Consider the following 22919-nt stretch of genomic DNA (forward strand, 5'->3'; position numbering starts at 1 on the left):
TCTCTGTACAAAATGAGAAATTAAACGTAAAGTCCCCCAAACCAAGGTTTGTGATGTGGGATGGTTGGCTCGGATCCCGAGGTGGGTGGGCCTACGAGGTGGTTGCTAAGTCGATGCAAGGGCGGCGGGGATGGATAAGGGGATGGAGTAGAGTATGTACAGCCCCCGGGGCTCACAGGGGAGGGGGACGGCAGAGTTGGTGGGGGCTGTGCCACATGAGCCCCCCTCTCTGGGAAGCCCCTGCCTCCTTTCCCATCAGGACCTCTGACACCCAGGCCTGCCTACCCACTGCCCCTCACACTGTTCCCACCACATCCTGAATCCTGCTCCACTGCCCTGCCTCGGCAGACCCCTGCAGCCCTGGGGAGAATGTGTGGCAGAAATTCCACCCAACACCCCAAATTGGTCACCTGCTCTCCTGGCCCCTAAAACCGGGGCTCTGGTGTTGGCCGGAGCTCTGCAGGCTGAGTGCTCGGCCAGGCAGTTGTTGGACCTAGTGACTTACTTACAGGACCATTCTTCATCAGCTCCCCCGATGGGACTCCGTCCACATCAGGGCCTGCTTGGTGCCCGGACCTACCCAGGAGCTGCCCAGCTCACCGCACAAGAACTCCCAGGAGCTCAAGCCTGGGAGGCTCAGACCCAGCTCCATTCTACCAAGACCAAGGCGCTCCTGACCCCCAGGTAGGACCCTGCCCTGGGGCCACGATGCCCTCTGTGCCCTGCTTTCCCTCCTGACCTGCGGGGCCACCAGGACTCCCTCTGCTCGCCCTAGGCTCACGTGCTTTTACCTGCTGAGACTTGGCGTGACTTGGTGCGTGGGGTGGGGGCAGCCTTGCCCCTCCCCCGGCCCGCTGCCAGTTCAAGCCTGGACTACAGTGGGGGCCGTCCTGGGATGGCATCTCCTCTGGCAACAGAGAGTCAAAGCCAATCTTACCAGACTCGCTCCCCAACCTGGGCTTGTAGCGGGCTCAGACCATAGCAGACAGGCCGGGAGCCTCCCAACCCTATTTTGGCTACGCTCAAGACGCCAGAGAACAGTAGCTTCCCCTGGGCTCTGGGGGAGCCAAGTCCCTCCCTTCTCCTCCTGCCATAGGACCACCAGGCCACTGGGGGGGGCCCTGTCCCCCAGGCACTCCCAGACAAACACCCTGTATCGTCCCCTCACCCCCACACACAGTCCTCGTCCACAGTCAGCTCCATTTTATTATATTCATAAAATGACCCCACACCTCCTACTGCTCCAGTCCCCCCCTCCAAAGGTGGCTGAAACTGCCCCCAAAGTTAAAAGATTGATGTACCCAATGAGAAGTGGACATCTGAAAACGGTGCCTGTGTGGCTGGCCGGTGACCCCAGGGCCACTGGCCTCCTAACCCTGCTGCCCTAGTTTCCAAGAAGCTGCCCCGGCCCCCTCCAGCCAGCCTCACGGGGTGGGGGAGGCGAGGGGTGGGAGCCAAAACAGGGCCCCCGAGACCCCCCAAGCAGCCCCTGGTTTCCTGAGACTCGGCGTGGGCCCTGGAACTCCCTTCCCACACGGGGGGCCTGGCCGCCCAACTCCAACCTGCCGCCCTGGCCCCCAGCCCCCAGCAGACATCCAGCCCAGCGCGCACCTGGCCCCTCCACAGCTGCCCCGCCTCCTGGAGGGAGAGGGGCCTGGGAGAGGCAGAGAGAAGGCAAGAGGGGAGGAGGGGGCTCAGGCAGGGGAGAGGGGGGCCAGCATTCCAGGAGGAGCTGAGGCAGGACCAGCCCTGGGAGAGGCCGGGATGGTGAAAGGGAGGCCAGCCCGGCCCCTCTGTCATGGGCGGGGGCCCTGGCTCTGGTGCTCGTGGGTATGGAAGAGGCAGGGCCTGAGAGGAGAAAGAGGAGGGACAGAAGAGCATAAAACAGACCCCGAACCAGGCCCAGGCCTGCAGGCTCCGTCCTGGCCAGGCTTGCTAAGAAGTCACTTCCCGTTTAAATGCTGGAATCCAAGTGAGGTGTCTCTTTCCATAAAGTGGCATGGCCTCTGCCCTGGCTCTGTCCCCTCTCCTGGCTGGGCCTTTGCTCTGAGTGCCTGCAGCTCACAGACCAGGCCACCTGCTCACACTGGGGCCTGAGAGGATGGGGAGGGTGACGCCATCATAAGATGCGGGGCGCCGACCTGTCGTTGGTGATGGTCCTGCGGAGCCGGACCCCACGCCGGATGGCCACCAGCATGTCTTCGGCCGGGGGGTCGCTGGTGGCGGCTGGGGGCGGGGTGGGCGTCTCCTCCGTAGGGGTGGCTGACAGAGCAGTGGGGAAGGGGAACTGGCCCTCGCCCAGTGCGTGGGCACCCGCCACCAGCTCCCCCAGCTTCTCTACCAGGCTGTGCCGGTTGGCCGCCAGCTGCTGCTGCTGCTCGTCCTCAGCCCCTGCCCCGGGGTACCCGGCTGCCTCTGGGGATGGGCTGCCCCAGGCTGTGTTGGGCAGGCTGAGCCTCTTTGGGGAGGCCTTGGCGAGGTCCGGTGCCAGGGGTGAGGCGGTCTCGTCAGTGTAGAAGACGCACTCCTCGCTGCCCGCCCGTGTGGGGCCCATGTAGCCGGGTGAGTCAGGCACCGTGGGCGTCTTCACAGGGACGATAGGCGGCCGGATGGGGATGGGGCCAGCACTGGACAGGGCGCGGCGCACGGTGGGCTTGGTGGAGGGTGTGCGGCGGATGGTGGCCACGCCGGGGGGTGCGCCTGAGGGCAGGCCAGTGGCCATGGGCAGCCCCGCGGAGGGCAGCCCAGCAGTGGAGGCCGGGCGCTTGGTCTGGATCAGGCGGCGGTAGTTCTGAGCGATGTTGCTATTGCGCGGGATGGTGGATGACTTGTCAAACTCAGGCGGGCCCTCGCTGTCCGCATCCCCATTCACGGAGTAGCAGTCGTAGTCAGAGCCTGGGGGCACGGGACACAGTGAGGCCCACCGCCCAGGTGGCCCCTTAACCCCAGCCCACCAGGGTGAGCACAGAGGGGGAAGGACGGGGCCTTCCTGGATGGCTTAAGTCCCAGCCGTCCCTGGTCCCACCCCAGCCCCGCGGGCCTGCCTTGGGAGGGGATGGTGTCCTCAGAGCAGGAGGGCGTGGTGGTCTGCGTGCTGTAGCCGCTGGAGTACTGCAGCGAGTCCCGGCTGCTCTTCTGGTGCTCCAGGCTCAGGCCGCGCGTCAGCACCATGGCCAGGTCACTGGCTGCGGGGGACACCTCCTCGCCGTGCTGAAGGTGGCAAAGTGCAGGCTGAAGCCTTGGGCCCCCAATCCCCTCTGCCCAAACTCCAGGCAGCCCTGCCAGGTGGCTGGAGCCGGCCCTGAGGCCACTGGCTGGGCCTCCTGGGACTGACCTGGGAGTGAAGGGGGACCCTGGCCGGTGTACCTTGGCTGCGATGGTGGCAGGGGACATCCGGGGTCGTGGTGCCTCTTCCCCGCTGGGGCCCAGAGTGCTCCCACTGGCAGGGCCTGGCTCTGTGTCTCGCAGGAGCTCCACTCGGTCCTTCCTCCGCTGCAAAGTGGCGCCTGAGGGCTGCTCATGGGAGCCGACCTTGGACCAGTCCTGCAGGGAGGGTGTGGCAGGTCAGGGGGACCACTGGCCCTACCACCTATGACCCGGGGGGCCCTCACTGTGGCTGAGGCTCAGGGTGTCCAGAGCTATGAGGGTCCTCTGGTTCGCAATCACAGCCAACGGCAGAGCATGGAGTGTGACTGTGGCCCCTCAGTCCCACCAGGCCCAGGGGTAAGATGTGGCTGTGTGGGCAGTGACTGTAGGAAATGGCCAGGTGGCTTGTCTCTTGGGAACAGGTGCTGTATACACGCACCCCTGGCTGAACCCAGGCCCTCTGTGCAGTAATGGCACCAGGTGGGGAGGGCATGGACGGGAGGGGCAGCTGGTGACTGTCCTGGGGTTGGGCTGGGAGCACTGACCGAGGTGGGGGAGCTGCACTCGCTAACGGACTGACAGGTTTCCGAGGCCTCAGAGGATGCAGAGCTGGAGGACTTCTGCCATGCAGAGGCCAGCAGGCGGTTGCAGACAGAGGGGCCGGCAGGCAGCAAGGAGGAGAGGAGAGAACAGTTTTGGTCACAGAGCTGGCATGCAGGGGGGCGATTCAATTCAGCGCCTTGCCCAGCGCCCACCCCCCCACCCCAGGGCCATGGCTGCTGAGTGTCTGTAGCAGGACAGAGCAGCCCAGAGTGCACACGGTGGGCGCTGACCCACCCGACAGCCCAGCCCTGTGCATTTTGAAGACTGGCCACAGGACTCACTGCTGACGGCCTGGATATGGCCAGCGAGGGGAAAAAGAGATATTAAGGGCGGCAGCTGGGTGTTTGGTCTGAGCAGTTGGGTTTATGGTGTCACAGTTTTCTCAGACAGGACACAGGGGGAAGTGTGAAGCCCCAAGTGCCACGCTGAGCACTGAGCTAAGTTGCCTCTGAGGTCTCTGCATGGATACAATAAGGGCCGTCGTATTCACAAGCTGAGTGTGGAGAGAAGTTGGGGTTGGAGCCATCAGTGCAGTGGTCTTGGGGTGGGATGAGGCCACCAGGCAGTGAGTGCAGTTAGACAAGATTCAAGGGCCAGGCCTGCGGCTGCTGATGCGCAGCAGGTGGGAGGAAGAGGAGAGTCCCATAAAGGAGAGCAACAGGGAGCAGCCGGAGAAGTGGGAGGAGAATCCCTAAGATAATGTATTGAGAGGCGATTAGATCATGAGGGTGGAGCCCTGATGAAAGGGTTTAAAGAGGTTTGAGGGAGCTAGTTTGCCCCTTCCACCACTGAGGACACAACAAGAAGGTGACATCTATGAACCACAAAGCGGGTCCTCACCAGACACCGAATCTGCTGGTGTCTTGATCCTGGCCTTCCAGCCTCTGGAGCTGTGAGCACTACATTTCTGTAGTCAAAGCCACCCAGGTTTTGGTATTTTGTTATGGCAGTCCAAATTGACTAAGACAGATTTTTTTTTTTTCAATGCACTGTCCTAGGTTAATTGGATAGCCATATGAAATAAAGGACCCCTACCTCACACCACACACACGCACACACACATACACAAACACACATACTCAATTCCAGATGAGCTGCAGATCTAAAGGAAAAGGACAAAACCAAAAGCCTTTTAGAGGAAAACATCTTTGTGACCTTGCAGTAGGCAAAAATCTCTCAAGCAGGACACAAATAACACTAATGATTTAAAAATGGATAAACTGGACTATTTTAAAACTAAGAACTTCTGGTCCTTAAAAGACCCCCACTAAGAGAATAAAAAGGTACCCAATGGAAGGAGAGAAAATATCTGATGAGGAACTTTATCTGCAATATTACAAAGTTCTATAAATTGGTAAGACAGATAATCCAGTAGAAAAATAGGCAAACGATTTAAAAAGGTCCTTCATGAAAGGGGATCTTCTAATGGTCTTTAAAGGTATGAAAAGGTAGCTGGGTTCAAGGGCACACATCTGTAGTCTCAGCTGTTCAGGAGGCTGAGGTAGGAGGATTGCTTGAGTCCAAGAGTATGAGGCCAGCCTGGGCAACATAGCAAGACCCTATCTCTTAAAGTATGAAGGCTGGGCACGGTGGCTCATGCCTGTAATCCCAGCACTTTGGGAGGCCAAGGCAGGCAGATTACCTGAGGTCAGGAGTTCGAGACCAGCCTGGCCAACATGGTGAAACCCCGTCTCTACTAAAAATACAAAAATTAGCCAGGTGTGGTGGCACACACCTGTAATCCCAGCTCTACTTGGGAGGCTGAGGCAGGACAATTGCCTGAGCCCGGGAAGCGGAGATTGCAGTGAGCTGAGATCATGCCACTGCACTCCAGCCTGGGCAATAGTGTGAGACTGTGTCTCATAAAAAAAGTATGAAAAGGTGTTCAATCTCATTAGCATTAGAGAAATGCAAATAAAATATACAGGGAACTACTATTACTATGCACCCACCAGAATGGCTAAAATGAAATCAATATAAAATGCCAAGGGCTGGTGAGGATGTGGAACAGCAATGAACTGTCATAATCTTGGCCAGGTGTGGTGGCTCATGCCTGTAATCCCAGCACTTTGGGAGGCTGAGGTGGGTAGACTGCCTGAGGTCAGGAGTTGGAGACCTGCCTGGCCAACATGGCAAAACCCCATCTCTACTAAAAATACAAAAATTAGCCAGATGTGGTGGCATGTACCTGTAATCCCAGCAACTCGGGAGTCTGAGGCAGGACAATCACTTGAACCCCAAGGGTGGAGGTTGCAATGAGCTGAAATTGTACCACGGCACTCCAGCCTGGGCAACAGAGTGAGACTCTGTCTCAAAAACAAAACAAAACAAAACACGAAACACTGTCCTAATCTTGCTAACAGCAGGGTAAATTGGTATGAGCACTTGGCTTACTGTTAGGTAGTACCTATCAAATCTGAAGATGTGCATATCCCGTGACTTTGCAATTCTGCTGCTAGGAATCTGCCCCACAGAACTGCATACTAGAATGTTCACAGCAGCACTGTTAGCAGCATCATAGCCAAAAAACTGGAAACTATGCAAATGTCCATCAAAATGGTTAAATTATGTATTCACACAATAGAATGCCATAGCAATGAGCATGATCTATATCTCCACCTAAAATATGGATGAATCTCATTAACATAACTGAGCAAAAAGAAGCCAGACATAAAGGATACATACTATATGATTCCATGTGTACATGTAGAAAGGATAAAAAGGGCAAAACTAGGCCAGGCACTGTGGCTCATGCCTGAAATCCCAGTGATTTGGGAAGCTGAAGTGGAAGGATTGCTTGAAGTCAGGAGTTTGAGACCAGCCTAGGAAACATAGTGAGACCCCCATCTCTATAAAAGAAAAAATAAAAAAATTAGCCAGGCATGATGGTGCACACCCGTAGTCCCAGCTACTTGGGAGGCTGAGGCAGGAAGACTGCTTGAGCCCAGGAGTTTGAGACTGCACTGAGCAAGGATTGTGCTACTACACTCCAGCCTGGGTGACCGAGTGAGACCCTGTCTCAAAAAAAAAAAAAAACAAAAGTAGTCAGGATAGCAGTTACCCTTGGGTGTGTAGTGACTTAAGAGAGCACTGGTAGCTTCAGGAGTGGTGGTTATCCTGCTTGTGTTCTTGTTCTCAGTGTGTTTAGAATACCTCAATAAGAAAGTTCCTTGGGCAGGTGTGGCGGGTCATGCCTGTAATCCCAGCACTTGGCAGGCTGACCCGGTTGGTCACTTGAGATTAGGAGTGATCCAACATGGCAAAACCCTGCCTCTGCTAAAAATACAAAAATTAGCTGGGTGTGGTGGCACGCACCTGTAATCCCAGCTGCTTTAGGAGGCTAAGGCAGGAGAATGGCTTGAACTTGGGAGGCGGAGGTTGCAGTAGCCAAGATCGCACCATTGCACTCCTGCCTGGGCAATGGAGTGAGAGTCTGTCTCAAAAAAAAAAAAAAAAAGTTTCTGAAAGACTCAATGGTGATGGGTTATAACCTGTAGAATAAAAGAAATATTTGAGTCTATATTGATATAAATTAAAAATTGAATCAATAAATGGGAGAGAAGGGGCAGATCTTTTTATAGTAGAATCGCAATTAATAAATGCAGGAGAAATGACGGAAATAGAAAGTCACCTATTTTAACAAGAATCATCAGTGGATGCCAAAATTAGTGAGCAAAAGTACAAGGAGAAGCAGGGCATTTTCATCCTCTCGAAAGTATTCCTTCACAGGATATTTTATTAATTAAAAAGGGGGAAATAATGACTCTCCAGTGAAGAAACTTGGCACACGCCACCTTAACTAAGGATCAAGGTGAACATCACCAGCCACACGGCACAGTGACATTGTGCAGCATTTAAGATGCACCAAGATGGGGACAACTGCACTTCTGTGGTACTCTTGCCAAAATTGTATGACTTCTAATTCTGAATGAAAAGACATCAGACAAAACCAGATTTAGAGGCATCCTACAAAATATCTGACCGATATTCTTCAAAAGCATCAAAGTCATGAAAAACAAAGAGGGACAGGTGTGACAAACTGTCACGAGCTGGAGAAACTGAGGTGACACCACCACGAAACATTATGTAGGGTCCTAGCTGGGAGCAGTGGCTCATGCCTGTAATCCCAGCACTTTGGGAAGCCAAAGTGGGCAGATCACCTGAGGTCAGGAATTCGACAGCAGCCTGACCGACACGGTGAAACCCCGTCTCTACTAAACACAAAAAATTAGCTGGGGGTGGTGGCGCGCACCTGTAATCCTAGCTACTTGGGAGGCAGAGGTGAGCCGAGATCATGCCACTGCACTCCAGCCTGGGTGATAAGAGCAAAACTCAAAGAAAGAGAAAAACTCAGGAATATTATGTACGGTCCTGAATTGGGTCATGGACCCCTAGACCAGCAGAAGGACAGGAGAGGGAAAACTGGCAAAAATAGAAGACTGTAGATTACTTAGTATTACACCAGTGTTAATTTCTTGGTTTTAAAAATGTTTTTGGTGGTTACATAAAGTAAGATGTCAACATTGGGGAGATTCTGGGAAGAGTATATGGGGACTCTACATATTTTACAACTTTTCTACAAGTCTGAAATAATTTCAAATTAAAAGAAGTTAAAAAACCCAAACCAGAGACCCTCAGTGGGTAGTAGGTTAAATAGCAAAAAAGAGAAAAGGTCAATTTTAAGATAAAACTGAAGAAATGATCCAGAATATATCTGGAGAAACAAGGAGATAGAAAATATGAGCTCAGAGATGCCTAAGATAGAAAGAGAGGGCTGGACATGCATCCAACTGGAATCTCAGCAGGAGAGAATAGAATCAAAGTGGAAGTAAAGAGATAATGACTGGCCGGGCACGGATGCTCACACCTGTAATCCCAGCACTTTGGGAGGCTGAGGCAGGCAGATCCCTTGAGCCCAGGAGTTCAAGACCAGCCTGGGCAACGTGGCAAAATGTTGTCTCTACTAAAAATATAAAAATTAGCTGGGCATGGTGGTGCATGCCTATAGTCCCAGCTGCTTTGGAGGGTGAGGTGGGAGGATCGCTTGAGCCTGCGAGGAGAGGTTGCAGTGAGCCAAGATCATGCCACTGTGCTCCAGCCTGGGTGACAGAGTGAGATCGTGTCTCAAAACAAAACAAAACGAAATAATGACTGAAAATTCCCAGGACAAATGAAAGATATGAATACAAACCAAGAGAGGTTAAATAAAAATAAATCCACATTGTAGGAAAACTAAAGAGAAGGCCTAAGAGAGACTCAGATTCCTCAGAAAGAAGCATCAGTGACTGACAGCTGACCTTCCAACCAATGGTGGAAGCCAGAACACAGCGAAAAATACCTTCACAGTGTGGATGGAAGACAACTGTCACCCCAGAATAGTGTTCCTGGCAAAACTAACTTTCAAGAAGAGGACAAAATAAAACATGTTTACAGATAAACAAAAACCGAGAGTTTACAACTACGGATCTATTCTAAAAGAACTTCTAAAAGATGTTCTTTACTTCAGAAAGAAAGAAAATAAGCTTTGGAGGATTTGAGATGCAAGAAAAAAATGACAAGAAATGTGTATTAACATATGGGTAAATCTAAATAAGTACTGTATGTATAAAATAAAGAAATTAAGAAAAATGTCATTTGTGGGTACTATAAAAAAAGAAAATAATATAGCTTGTAAGTTTGAGAGGGAATGGGTGACAAGTAAAAAAATATATATTAAGGGCCTTGAATTATTCAGGAGGTAGGGTTGTGTTAAGTAAAGTATGCATGGTAAGATTTCAAGGTAACCTATAAAAGAAAAGAGGTAGAATATAACTTACAATCCAGTAGAGGGGGAATATGAGAAAAAAAACAAAGGGAAGGGTAGAGACAAGAATTCAGGACAAATAGAAGCAAGCCAGAAGTCCAAATATGTCAGTAATCATAATAAATACAAAGGGGCTAAAAGTGCCAATTAAAAGATAGAGGTTGTCAGATTGGATAAAAAAAAGAAAATCTAGGCATTATGCTGTTTACAAGAGACTCATTTAAGATATAAAGATATGTGAATTTAAAAGCAGAGATAGAAAATAATAATATAAATACTGTACAGAATAAAGGCCTTGGGGGCCTTCAGGCCAATCTCAACAGCTATAGTAGTCCCACATGTGGCTTGCCTGATTGATGCTGGCATAAGGCTGCTGCACCCCACCCTGATTGATCCTCCTAACGCCCCCTCACCTGGCTGGTGATGTCTGAAGGCATAGGCGAGGGGGGCTTGGAGTAGGTGGCGTCCTGGGAGACGAAGCCAGAGTCATGGGAGGAAACGCTGGAGAGGCGAGTGGTGGTGGTGGCTGGCTGCACCAGGCTGCGGTAGCGACAGGTGGAACTGGGTGAGTATGTTTGGGCACCCCCAGGCCATGGGGCTCCGCCACCCTTGGCACTGCTACTGCTGCTGGGGGCACTAGGGGAGTGAAGGAAGAGGGCACAGCAGCCAGACAGGGAGACAGAGGGGTGTGTGTTTGGGGGAGGTTGACAGACGAGGGTGGGGAAAGAGGTGAGGGGCAAAGGAAGGAAAAGACAATGTCAGACTAGGTGCTACAGCGGAGCTGTGTTCTGGGATGGTGTGGAAGGGGAGGGCCAGAGCAGGGTACCCCCAGCCCCAGTGCTGAGGGGAGCCCTGGTCAGGGAATGCCCAGGGTGAGGCAACCTCTCTGCCTCCTATTCTACCACTAAGAACAGTCGTCCAGGCTGGGCACAGTGGCTCATGTCTGTAATCTCAAAACTTTGGGAGACCAAGGCGGGTAGATCATTTGAGGACAGGAGTTCAAGACCAGCCTGGAGAACATAGCGAAACCCCATCGCCACCAAAAATGCGAAAGTTAGCTGGACATGGTGGCGCATGCCTGTAATCCCAGCTACGTGGGAGGCTGAGGCACGAGAATCACCTGAACCTGGGAGGCGGAGATTGCAGTGAGCCAAGATTATGCCACTGCACTCCAGCCTAGGAGAGCAAGGCTCTGTCTTGAAAAAAAAAAAAAAAGAAACAAGAAACAGTTGTCCTGTCTGGGCGTGGTGGCTCACACCTGTCCCAGCACTTTAGGAGTCTCAGGTGGGTGGATTGCTTGAGTCCAGGAATTTGAGACCAGCCTGGGCAATATGGTGAGACCCTGTCTCTACAAAAAATATGAAAAGTAGCCAGGTGTGGTGGTGCACACCTGTAGTCCCAGCTACTTGGGAAGCTGAGGTAGGAGAATCGCTTGAACCCGGGAGGTAGAGGCCACAGTGAGCCATGATTGTGCCACTGCACTCCAGCCTGGGTGACAGAGCGAGACCCTGTCTCACAACGACAACAAAACCCAAAAAACCCACCAAAAAACCTATTGGTTTCACCAAAGATCTTAATCTAGATTCCTATATCCTAAAGAATATATCTTTATCACTGATGACCGCCATTAAAAAAAAAAAAAAGTTAATGATGGGGAAACTGAGTCACCGGGCATCAAACAATTAGAACCAGACACAAGTCTGATCATTTTTTTTTTTTTTGAGACGGAGTCTCGCTCTGTCGCCCAGGCTGGAGTGCAGTGGCGCGATCTTGGCTCACTCTAAGCTCAGCCTCTCGGGTTGACACCATTCCCCTGCCTCAGCCTCCCAAGTAGCTGGGACTACAGGTGACCACCACCAAGCCCGGCTAATTTTTTTTTTTATTTTTTAGTAGACACGGGGTTTCACCATTTTTGCCAGGATGGTCTCGATCTCCTGACCTCGTGATCCGCCTGCCTCGGCATTACAGGCGTAAGCGACTGCCCCCGGCGAGTCCAATCATTTCTAAACCACCTTCTCAAAATCTGGTATTTGCCATCCAGTCCTAACTGGATGTCTAGCATATGGTGATGGTGTGTCTGGGTACAGAGGTCATCTTCCAAGTGGGTCCTGCACCCACCATCACCCTCACCCTCTCCAATCCCTCAAGGGTGTCCAGCCCTCTATGGCTTACACCCTCAGCACAGCAATTCAACCCTTGGGTGATGTTCCTGGCAATGAAAGTTGCCTTCTCCCTAAGTGTGACCCTGAAGCCTCCTAGCCTCTGCCCCTGCTCATGGCTGTCCCCTGCAATCAGCCCCTTCACTGTGGGACAGCCACCCATGCAGGGTCTGAAGAGCCTCTCTCTGACGTAGTAGCTGATTGCTGTGCCTGGCTTCTCCCAAGCTTTGGATGTCCAGCCAGTGATTCTGGGGAGAGGGGTACCCGGCAAAGGGGGGCTCCCACCAGTACTTCACTCTGTGCTTACTGCCCTCCCCACCCAAGGAAGCTTGAACCATCAACGTCTCCCCCAAACCCAGCCCCAGTGCCCAGGCAAGGAAAGGCCCCTGACCCTGAGCCTGGCTAGTGACTGCGGGATCCTTGGCCTCTCCCCAGCTCTGTGAGGCTCCCAGGGCCAGCCTGGGCCAAGGCTCCAAATGTGGCAGCTGCCTCCATGGGAACCAGCTCTTAGGAGCCAGCCAGGCTGGAGTGTCCTATACCTTGTGGCCCCAGCACTTGTTTCTAGAAGCCTTCCCATAGCTCCCTGATCTTTGTGACTCTTACTATGACCCCACCCGGTGCTGGGCCTGGCAGAGTCCAGTGGTTAAATCCTGGGACTTCATGCATCAGTTTCCCCTTCTGTAAAATGGAGATAACACCGTACCTAATACAGCAGTGTTAGGATTCAATGAGAAAAAAGGCATAAAGCACTTAGCACAGCACCTGGCACACAGGGGATGCTCCATAAATGAAGCTGCTACTGCCCCTGCTCCCTATCCTGCCAACAAACGCCTGTGCCAGTAGCAGCCTTGGGATGACAGGGCACATTTTCCCTCTACATATGCAAATTCCTTGGATGATGTAAAAGTTGTGAATTTTGAGGCCCTGAAGCAATTTCTGATGAGCTTTGCTGGGAGTGTTCCCCATTTCCTCTTGGGATACCGCCCCCTACACCCCTGGGAACCCCACCCCCACTGACCTGCACATGCTGGACTTCCGGGAGCTGGAGCTGCTGGGTGATGAGGGTGGGGTCTGGTAGGACCAGCTGTAGTCTGAGCCCTTTAGGTCTTTGATTACCTGGACAGGGACATGGATGGGGGTCACTGGAGGCAGCTCCTCAGAGCTAGTAGGGCCAGAGGCCCCCTACTCTCTTTCCAATTGTGAACCACACCCCAGGAGATGACCCAGAAATCTGAAGCCCCCTCCCCCAGGCTTCTCCCCTAATGTGGGGAACAGGGAGACATCAGGGGACACAGCCTTCTCGGAGCCCCTTCAGGTCACACACACTGAGTACAGATTCCGAGCCCAGCCTGGGCTGGGCGAGAGTGACCCCGACACCGTGGGGTGCAGGTTGCTCCTGTGCCTCCCTGAGTTTGTTTTCTCATGTGAATCGGGGCCACCTGTTCCTGTCTTAGAGCGGAAGATTCCCTGAGATAACTTGGCAGATGCTGGGCATGCAACACGTGCCTCCGGAGCGTGCTGCCTGCAGGCTGTGGGACAGGACTGGTCTGAGTGCAGTGGCAGCAGGGTTGGGGTGGGGTGGCCAGGTATGCCTGGGTCTAGGAGAGGGGATGAGGTTTCTGGGCATGAAGGGAGGTGGGGTGTCAGGTGGAGGTTCAGCAGGTGGTCTACCCACGTGGAGCAGGGCAGGCAGACTCTGGGCCTGACTCCATGGATCCAGGACTTCACCCATCTACTCTGAGTCTGAGAACTCTGCTGGCCAGGGCATACCCTCCCCAACCCGGGCAGGTGCTCCGGGATGGCCTGCAGTGGGTGTCATAAGGGGTCTGGTCTTATGCCCCTAGCTGCCTCCCCCAAATGCCATCCTCTTTTCCCTTCTACTGTTCCCAACCTAGGGCAGCCCATCTCCCTCCCTTCCCCTGCCCCTGCCCCTGGCCCTTGGCCAGAGGGCTCCCGCACCTGCTCGCTGGCGGGAGGCAGTTTGTGGGGTTCCGCTGTCAGCACCACCAAGTCGTCGATGATGCCCTGCAGGTGGGTGATCTCTCCCAGCATGGTCAGCTCTCCGTTCTGAGGAAGCAGCGAGTCAGACCTGCCAGCCCTGTCGCCCACCTGCCCGCCTGCCCAGCCACCCTGGAGAAGCAGCAGGCCTTGTCGGGCCTCTCCTCTCTCACCCTTCCTCGCTAACCAACGCTGCTCGGGGCTGGTGCAGGTGGGGCCCACACAGCCCAGATGGCTGGCATGATGGTCTGTCCAGACCAAGTCAATGCATGGTGAGCTATGAGACCTGCCTTTCGGCCAGGAGCCTGTGGCCTTGATGCCTCCAGCCAGGGACTGCTGAGAAGTGACCCTTCTTGGAGGTCAGAAGGTGAACCCTGGGCCCAGCCCACCCCGCTGGGGTCTGAGTCCCCAGAAGTCCCACCACCACAGGCTGCAGGAAGGTGATGAAGGTGCAGAAGCGGCCCCGCTCCTCGATCAGTGCTCGGCGCACGGCCTGCTTCTCCGTCTCCTCCAGCAGCAGGTACATGTCGTTGACGTCCTGCAGGGCACTGTCCAGCTGGGGCTGCAGGTCTCCTTTCCCTGGAGGGGTGGGGAGGAGAGGCCTTGCTGGGGATGCCAGCCTGGCTTGCCACACCCACGAATGGGCTCAGACCCTGGTGGTGGCATCTCTCGGCCATTGGGCTGGGTGCTGCCCTGGGGCCAGGGGACTGGGGCGGTGGGGGGGGCAGTGAGAACTCTGGGGCTTGTGGAAGGGCTAGTCCCACCAAAGCAGGCAGAGAGGACAGACACATGTACAAGAAAGAGGCCAAAGCTGCAAAGCCACTCCAGATCGGAGCATCTCTGGGGAGGCTCTTGGCGCCCAGGAGCTCTGCCAACACGGAGCCTCACTGGCCTCCACCTGGGGTACCCTCACTGTCCCGGGATGGAGCCCCTCACTTCACAAGGTCCAGGGAGGTGGGGCAGAAGCGGGACAAGGGAGAGTGTGGGGCTCCGCTGTAGGCCAGGCCACGGGGGGCGGGGACCAGGAGAGCTAGGGCTGGGCCTTGGAGGCAGGGAAGGGGTCGCAGCGTGGGCCCCCACTCAGCTCAGGGAGCAGAGCACACAGACAGCAACAGCGACACAAGAAGCAGCGAGAAAGAGAGAGGCGAGAGGATGACGCAGAGATGATGAGATGGCAGGTGAGGGGGTGACAGGTAGGGACGCAGGCCAGCCTGGTGGGGGCGGGGCAGCTTGTGGCCCCCACCCGGCCCTGGCCAACCCCTCCTGGCCTGGCAGACTGACCCAGCAGTGGCCCGGGACTCATCCCTGGCCAGGGGCCCCGGGGGCCCCAGGGGGACTGTGCCCCAGGCCCCTCCCTCGTGGACCGACCGCCTTCCTCACTTCTCCTTGGCCTGGAGAGGTTCCTTCCAATGGCCCTGAGCTGGGGGAGACAGACAAATGCGACAAGGACGGGAGGAGCAGCTGGAGGGACCGACATTTGACTTACCAAGTAGCTCTACAGGAAGGATGTGGGAGGAGAGGAGGAGAGACAGAGAAAGAAAGAATGTGTGAAAGACGCGGGATGGACAGAGCCACTCCTGGGGCGGGGGTGCCTGGGCCTCCTGCTGCCTCCCCTAGGGAGGTTCTGGACCAGGTTTGGGGGACAGGGCGGCTCCCTCTGTCCCACCCAACAGGTTGGAAGGTCCTGTGTCGGGGACAGCGCCCCTCTGGCCGGGATGAAGGCTTTGGGGCGCCCCAGTGGGGCTGTGGAGCGGGGCCGTGGGGCTGTGACTGGGGGGCCGCGCCGGGCACTACCTTTGCGCGCCTTCTTCTGCAGCTTCAGCGTGTCGGACGACTTCTTTTTGATCTCATGCCGGGCTCGTTTGTACTCTGCAGAGGGGGAGAGGGGAGCGCTCTAATGGGGTCCCTGCGGAGAGGGGGGTGGGAAGCCCGGCTCCACGGCACCCTCACCTTTTGCGTGGTCCTTGTCCAGCTGGTTGGCCGCCTTCTTCCAGTCCTCGATGCGCTCCTGCAGCGGGTTGATGAGGCTCTCCAGCAGTGCGCTGCGGAGGGCGGGCGGGAGCGCAGGTCAGGACCGGGCTCCCCCGCGACGCCCCGTCCCCCCGCCCCCCTGCCCGCCCGCCCGCGGCATCCACTCACTTGGTGAACTGCCGCAGCTTGGTCTCGATGCTGCGGTGGCGCATGCACATGCGCGTGAGCGCCGAGCCGATGTCCCTCGTGGCCCCTGGTGAGGCAAGCGCGGGGTGGGAAGGGGACGGCTGGGGCCTGCGCAGTCCCGGCCTCGGGCCAGGAGGGGGCGCCCCGGCCGCGCAGGCGGAGCCCGCAGCCCGCGCCGTGCCCTCGCTGAGCCGCAGTCCCGCCGGCCCTGGGGGGATTGGGGCCTCCTCCATCTCCACTAGCTCTTCCTCCGCCATCGCGGCCACGCCAGCCTCCTGCAGCGGCCTCCCCTCTCTCCCAGTTGGGAGAGGCCGGCGCCAAAGACCGTTTCAGGAGCCGGTCAAACGACCCTCCAGGTGTACCCAGATGCAGGCGCGGGAGTGTGAGCACGCCCAGGGCCCGAAGGAGCAGGAGCCCCAGGTCTCTGCCACCCGGACCAGAGGGCAGAGGAGGCGCCAAGCCCAACGGCGCGCTCACCCGACCCTGCGTGCTCTTAGGACACGAGGGCATGGGTGGGAAGAAGCCCTAAGGAGAATCTCTGTGCTGGGGGGTCACATGAACAGCCCACAGCAAAGAGGGAATCCCCGGGGAACACTCCTGTCACTACTCACGCACTCCTGCTTGCATGCCTCTCGTGACGAGGGGCTCACTCTCTCCACAACCAGCCCATTCCATTAAGGGGCAGAACTCAAGGTTCTGGGCTTGGTGTCCCATCCTTTCCCTGGCCAATCCCCTACTCTGCCTTTCCAGCCTCCAGGCCCACCCTGGGGCACCCCCAACCTCCAGCCACACGCCTCCCCACCTCGGGTGTTGGTAGCCATGTCAGCAACTTTCTGGAAGGCATCCAGGAAGGCCACAGCAGCCAGCACGGTGGTCCTAGGGAGAGGGACAACGGCATGGATGGTCAGAAGGACAACAGCATGGTCGGTCGGTGGTGGGGTGGGGGGGGGGGGGCTCTGCCTGCCCCTCCCCTGCTGGGGTGCCCTGGGCCACCTCACCTCAGCTGGGAATGCAGCTTCGTGGCCTTGGAGTTGAAGTCCTCCCAGATGGGGTAGGAGCTCTGCCGGGCAGATGGGAGAGAAAGTGAGCTTCTTGTGGGGCGGCTGCAGGGCTGGACCTGGGCTGGGCTCCCGGAATGCTCCGTCCAGAGTTGGGGCAGTTTCTGAGACAGCAGCCCTGCCCCATGGAGAGGGAGGCTCTGGGCCCTCTCGGAGGGCAGAGGACCAAGGACAGAGCCATCAGCATGAGGAAAGCCTGTCCCTGAGAACTGGTGCCTTTGCCAAGCCCTCCCTCCCTGACGTCAGGACGTCCACCCTACAGGCTACAGGGGGCCCACAACCTCCCTCAGGGGAAATGGAACAGGAAGTGGCAGGTCCTGTCCCCTCGGGGTTTCCTAGGGGCCTGGCAGAGGATCTGGGCTGAGCCCAATGAGAGGCCTCGTGTCTTCCGGACATGTGCCTAGGACAGTGGCACTGACCTGCCCACGAGGGATAGAGGCCCAGTGTGGAGGGTAGGGGGTGGCAGGGCTGAAGGCACGCCAGGTGTAGACTGGGGCCTCCGGGGCCCCCGCCCTGTGTCCTGGAAGCTGCCATCCCAGGCCAGCAGCCGTGGCTCCCAGGGCCGAGGAGGCTGTGGCTGCTGCAGGGCCCAGCTAGCCTGCCTGGGACAACCAGGCCCTGGGCTGAATGGGGCCTTGTGCGGCCAACAGAGCCACCTTTCTCCACCCCCTGCTCCCCTCCCCTCCTGGGGAAACAGTGTGGCCTTTATCCCAGCCTGGCCCAAGGCTCCAAGTTGGGAGGGGGTTTCCCAATAGGGAGGTCGGGCTCCTGGCGACAGTTTTCCAATCTGATTATGGGGCTTTTCTGGTTAACGCACGCCCCAGGGTCCTGGAGAAACCTCAGCCCTGGCCCAAAGGCCCTGTGGAGGTCTTGCTCCTTGACGGGCAGCCCTGGGCCAGCCAAGCCCCAGCCCACAGGGGCTTCTGACCCTCCCCTCCATGTAGGATGGGGCATTGGAGGCTGGGGCTCTTCCTGAGGAAAGGGGAAAGCGGAGACCCTGGGCCTCAGGGCCTCAGAGAGAGGCTCTGCCCGGCTGCAACCCAGGAGCAGGCTAGGGCTTGCCCCGTCAGGCTAGGAGAGCTTGCAGGGGTGGGAAAGAGACAGGGCAACTTAGGGGGCCTCAGAATCTCCCTCCCCTCCCAGCCCAACCAAACCAGTGTCCAGAGAAAGCAAATATTTGCAAAGTCCACAGAGGCTGAAGCAAGAGTGGATAAGCTGTGGGTGGGCTGTTCCCAAATGGGCACAGCTCAGGGTGAAGGGGCCTGGGAAGCTGTTCCTAGCCATCCCAAGGAGTGGACTCATGCCACCCATGCCTGGGGTACCCCTTGGGGGTCTTCTAAAAGGGGACACTCTCCCATCGCCTGGACCCCCACCCCCACTCAGCCTTGAAACCTTGCTAAGACCTCCCTTTAGGGAGCAGAGAAGTTGCTAGGGGTGGAGGGGGGTCCAGAGCTAGCTGTCCTGGCACCCAGGAACCTTCTTAGCCCCTGAGCAGCCCTGGGGCAGTCTCAGAGATTAAAGGCTCTCCCCATGCGGAGGGGACAAGATGGGGCGCAGGGGAGGCCAGGCCATTTCCCCTCAGCAGACAGACCTAGGTGCCTCAGTCTCGAAGGACCTGGACCCTCCCCCCTCCCCAAGGTAACCACACAAAGGACCCCAGAGACAAGGAGCTTATGTCTTGTTTATATCCGCCTCTTCATGGATAGGTCAATTTCACTGATTAAAAATAAGAGATAGGGCTCCAGCAGCCAGTGCCCCAGGAACAGCATCCTCAGCCTTCACCTGTGACAGGCCCAGGCAAACCTTCCCAACAGCCCCGTTTCACCGACAAGGAAACAGAAGCCCGTAGGGGTTAGCTCATCTGCCCACGGCCACAGGATGGCAGGGTCAGGACCTGATCCCATGTCTGCCTGGTCACTACACACCAGGTAGAGGAACTCCCTTACGAAGCAGGGAGACAAGCACTGAACGTCAAGGCTGGGGAGGCGGCAGGGACTGCTGCGACGTGAGAGACACCCAGTTCTGCCCCAAGCACAGTGGCTGCTCTGGAGTGGGGAGGTGAGGGATTTGTCAGTAGAGACACCCAAGTGGACAGGGATGAGGGGACTCTGTCTCTGTCCCGGCAGCGGCTGTGGTTCAGATGTGGAGTGTGGGTGAGCAATCCAGCCTCCAATCCCAGGGAGTGGGCTTTCCAGGTGCCTCTGGTCAAGGGCCCCCTATCTGAGCCTCAGTTTCTTCACCTGTGAAATCAGGAGAGGAGCGGCACCTGCCCAACTGGGTCAGTGTGGAGACTGAAGCAGGTGCTGACCAGCCAGCACTCCGTGCAGTGCCCAGCACACAGTTAACTGCTCAGTTAACACCAGCTAACAGTACGCAAGCCCTGCCCTCTGCAGGGGCCCCTAGCAGAGGCCTGGCCAGGCCTATGTGTCCAGGTGACACTCCCCACTCTTGAGGGGTGGGCGAAGAGTATGACCCCATTTTCTGGCTGGGCCAGCACTGGGTGGAGGCCCCATTCACCTTGCTGAAGGTGCCGTGCCCAGGCCTATGACCTTGGGCAAGTCCCTGCCCCTCTCTGGGTTTCAGTGGGCAGCCTGACACCAGTGGGCATCTGACCTTGGCCCCCACTCAGCCCAAGGTCAGGGCCTCCCAGACACCCAGGGGAGGGCTTCTGTGGGACCTGTGGACTCACTGTGGGGTGGCCTCACAGGGCAAGCTCAATCTCCTCAACCTGGCTGCTGATGGCCGCCCTTCCTCTATGGAGGCCCTGCTGCTCAGGCCACCGAGGGAAAAATCCAGAAGCTGCCCCCCAAATTCAGGCGGTCAGCTTCTAGGTGGCCTCATCCCCTTCTCTGCCCCTGGTCATGGCCCCTGAACACATGCCTGTGTCATAGGTAGGGGCGTATCTGTCCTTGGCATCATCCCAGGTGAAGCCTCTCCTGTTTTGCCTCCGTGAGTCAGCAAATCATGCCCGATGTCTGGCTTGAACCTCTTGCTATGATCTGGGCCCACTTCCTTCTGTCTCATCCCAAAGTTCCTTGCAAATTGGCTGGAAAGGGAGAGAGACTGTCCTGGTCCGCTTCCACAAGCAAAATCTGCTGCTCTCTGCAGTGGTTGCTATGAGGCTGCCAGTGGTGGTGGGTGGTGGGATGCGGGAAGGCCCATCCGGAGCCAGCTCTGGTATTGGCCAGGGGAGGGTGGTCTGTGTTGCCCAGTCCCTTAACAGGATCCTGGGGCCAGGGCTGTGATGTCCACAGGACAGGCGGGGACTGCTGGGGGCCAGCGGAGGGGCCTGGATGTACAGTTGCAAGAGATGGGGGTCCCAGGGGGAGCGCACCATGAGGGGCAGGGGGTGGGGGGCATCTACAAGCCGCTAACTGAGTAGTCCCAGGCCAGGCTGGCTTCAGGCCTCTTCCGGGGGCAGAGATCTGGCAGCTGTCCCTGGGGCTGTTGTCCTGGCAGCACCGGGAGCCTCGACCTCCAACCTGCCAGCAACCCCCACCCCTCACGGGGCCTGTCCTAGCAGCACTGTGCTGGGTGGTGTCACCCCCACCCCTGGCCTGGTGGGATTCTGTGTTGTGCACTTGGAGAATCTGCGCTGGGGTGTGGAGGTGGGGGCCCTTGGGAGATCCTGTGGGGTGCCTCGTTCTTTCCGCTTCTCCTCGCAGCCCCCAAATCCTGCCCCTTCATCCTAGGCTAAGGAAAGGGGGCAGGGCAGGAGGGCAGGAATACTGGTTCCCGGCCCCCACCCTATCACTGGAGCTGGGCCCTCTCTGCCTAGTCAGCGTACGGCAGCCCTGCCAAACCCTGGCCTCGTTTGGGGAGAGGAACCCACTAATTTTCCCAGGAGAAAAAATGGGGGCTGAGGTCAGGGGAAGGGTTCAATAGTCTCCCTAATGACCTTCAGCCATTTCCAGGCCTCAGTTTCCCCACCTGGTGGGGTGAGGAATGAATGGGTGGTCGGCTCCAGCCTGACCTTAGGCAATCCTGGGAGAGAGGAGGGGCTCGGAGCTGCGAGCCCAGGGTGGTAATGGGGTAGGAAAAGCGCTCCCTTGGGGTTGCTCCACCGACCCCAACCTTCATCCCGCCTCCTCCCAAGGTGATGATCAAGGCCTATCTTTGGGATGCAGGGACATTCAGCCCGGAGACTTGGAGTCCTGGAGCTTCCTGGGGCTGTGGGGGTGGGGCGGGGCTGGGGGAGGCAGTCTCACGGTCGGGTGCAGAGGCCCAGGTCGGCGGGGAAGGAGTTAACGGTTCTCCGCTTTATTATTTTTTCCTCCTTTGGCAGTGACAGCATTGTCTGAGCTCCCGGGCCGTAGGGGAACATGGTGGTGGAAGGGGGCGGAGGCCGGCAAGACCCCGGACTCGTTAAAGGGCCCTAGAGTCGGTCCTGGATCCAAACCCCATTCATGGTTTGGCGGTCTGGGGCGCAGGGAGCCTGCGTGTGCACAGGCTCGGGTAAAGACCCCACGGGGCCACCGCGGGCACCGCACGGACACCCCGACACACGAGCACCCACACCCCCAGAAGGGCACCCGGAAACACGGGCGCCCAGCAGACGCAGGCAGGACGCGCTCAACAAGGACACACAGACACCGCGGCGCGCGGCCACACGGGGCTCGACCACCCGCCGCCACGCGTCCCCGGGGGGTCCCGCACCCGTCGCCGCGCGCCCGGCCCCGCCGCGCCCCGGTTACCTTCATGTCGTTGACGATGGCCTGGAAGAGCCCGCCCAGGGCGCCGCACTCCTTCTCCGCCGTCTCCATGCTCGGGCCGGCCCGGGCCGCGGCGGCGGCGGGGCGCACGGAGCGCGGGGAGCCGCGCAGGGGAGGGGGCCGGGCCGCGCAGGCGCTCGCTCCGAGGCCGGGCCGGGCCTCCCGCCTCCGGGCCGCGCTCAGCGGCCGGCCGCGCCGCGCTCCGGGGTCGCGGGCCTCCGGCGGGCGGCGCGGGCCATGTCGCAGCGGGGCTGGCGGGCGGAGCGGGGGGCGCGGCGCGGGCAGCTCGCTGCGCAGCCTCGGCGCGGGGACTGACGGCGGCGGTAATCCGAGCCGCCGAGGATTGGGCGTCACGTGGGCGCGGCGGAGGGAGGGAAGGAGGGCGGGCCGCGCGGGAGGGGGCTATGGGAACGGCCGCGCGGGCGCAGGCCCATTCACGGCAAGAAACCAGGGCTTTGAAATCCGAGCCCGGGCGCTGCCAGACTGGTCCGGCAAGCGGGGCCGACGGGCGCGGGCGCCACCGCGGGTCGGGGGGCGGCGCTGGGGCGGGGCCCGCCCTGCCCACGCGGGAGCGGGACGGGTGGTTGGGCCTCGGCCCCCGGGCAGGGGCTCCACGACATCTTCCGGCCTTTGGTCTGGGGCGGGGGGCTTCCCGCGCTTCTAAAGGCAGGCAGTGGGTACAGTGGCGGGATGGGGTCAGTGCATCGGCTGGATGGGTGGGAGCTGGATGGGTGGGATACACGGCACAGAGCAGGGCGCCGGGTATCGTGGAGCCGCCCGCCTTGGGACGTTTCATCGCAGGCACAGACCTTCCTCAAGTTCAGACCCTTACAAATTCCTTGGCTCCTTTTCCGAGTGGTGCCGATGCCACCCGGATGGGGTCCCCGAGGCTGGGCTTTTGGGGGGCAGTGGTGGTCTCTTGGGCCTTGGACAACCTCCCTCCTCGCGGGTGGGGGCTCATGTCGGACCTGCAGAGCAGAGCTGGACTGTCCCTGGTCTCTGCTGCCTGAGTCCACGGTGGGTGTGATGCACACACGTGCCTGGGGTAGCAATGTCAAGCGCA

At 57.9% G+C, this 22919-nt stretch overlaps 1 protein-coding gene across 5 annotated transcripts in view; it reads right to left on the bottom strand.

Annotated features, from left to right (window-relative positions):
• MTSS2 (MTSS I-BAR domain containing 2) overlaps positions 1 to 22170 on the bottom strand; it is a 22473-nt gene extending 303 nt beyond the window's left edge. The window contains exons 1-15 of one of the 5 annotated variants that reach the window (XM_055298457.2): positions 21839 to 22170; positions 17085 to 17146; positions 16889 to 16962; positions 16069 to 16153; positions 15880 to 15971; positions 15724 to 15798; positions 15416 to 15424; positions 14351 to 14508; positions 13891 to 13998; positions 12950 to 13047; positions 10186 to 10408; positions 3912 to 3986; positions 3367 to 3543; positions 3045 to 3210; positions 1 to 2895 (exon numbers count right to left, since the gene is read on the bottom strand). The exon at positions 1 to 2895 is cut by the window's left edge and continues 303 nt beyond it. In XM_055298457.2, coding sequence (XP_055154432.1) covers positions 2120 to 2895; positions 3045 to 3210; positions 3367 to 3543; positions 3912 to 3986; positions 10186 to 10408; positions 12950 to 13047; positions 13891 to 13998; positions 14351 to 14508; positions 15416 to 15424; positions 15724 to 15798; positions 15880 to 15971; positions 16069 to 16153; positions 16889 to 16962; positions 17085 to 17146; positions 21839 to 21907 — 2247 coding nt within the window. In that variant the 5' untranslated portion in view covers positions 21908 to 22170 and the 3' untranslated portion in view covers positions 1 to 2119. Of the gene's footprint in view, positions 2896 to 3044; positions 3211 to 3366; positions 3544 to 3911; positions 3987 to 10185; positions 10409 to 12949; positions 13048 to 13890; positions 13999 to 14350; positions 14509 to 15415; positions 15425 to 15723; positions 15799 to 15879; positions 15972 to 16068; positions 16154 to 16888; positions 16963 to 17084; positions 17147 to 20024; positions 20191 to 21838 lie in introns of all 5 variants that reach the window. The other 4 variants (XM_055298458.2, XM_055298456.2, XM_055298460.2 and 1 more) reach the window with 4 other exon arrangements.
• Between the last annotated feature and the right edge of the window lie 749 nt (positions 22171 to 22919).

Source organism: Symphalangus syndactylus, chromosome 11, assembly GCF_028878055.3.
Source record: "Symphalangus syndactylus isolate Jambi chromosome 11, NHGRI_mSymSyn1-v2.1_pri, whole genome shotgun sequence".
In the NCBI taxonomy this organism is placed as follows: domain Eukaryota; kingdom Metazoa; phylum Chordata; class Mammalia; order Primates; family Hylobatidae; genus Symphalangus; species Symphalangus syndactylus.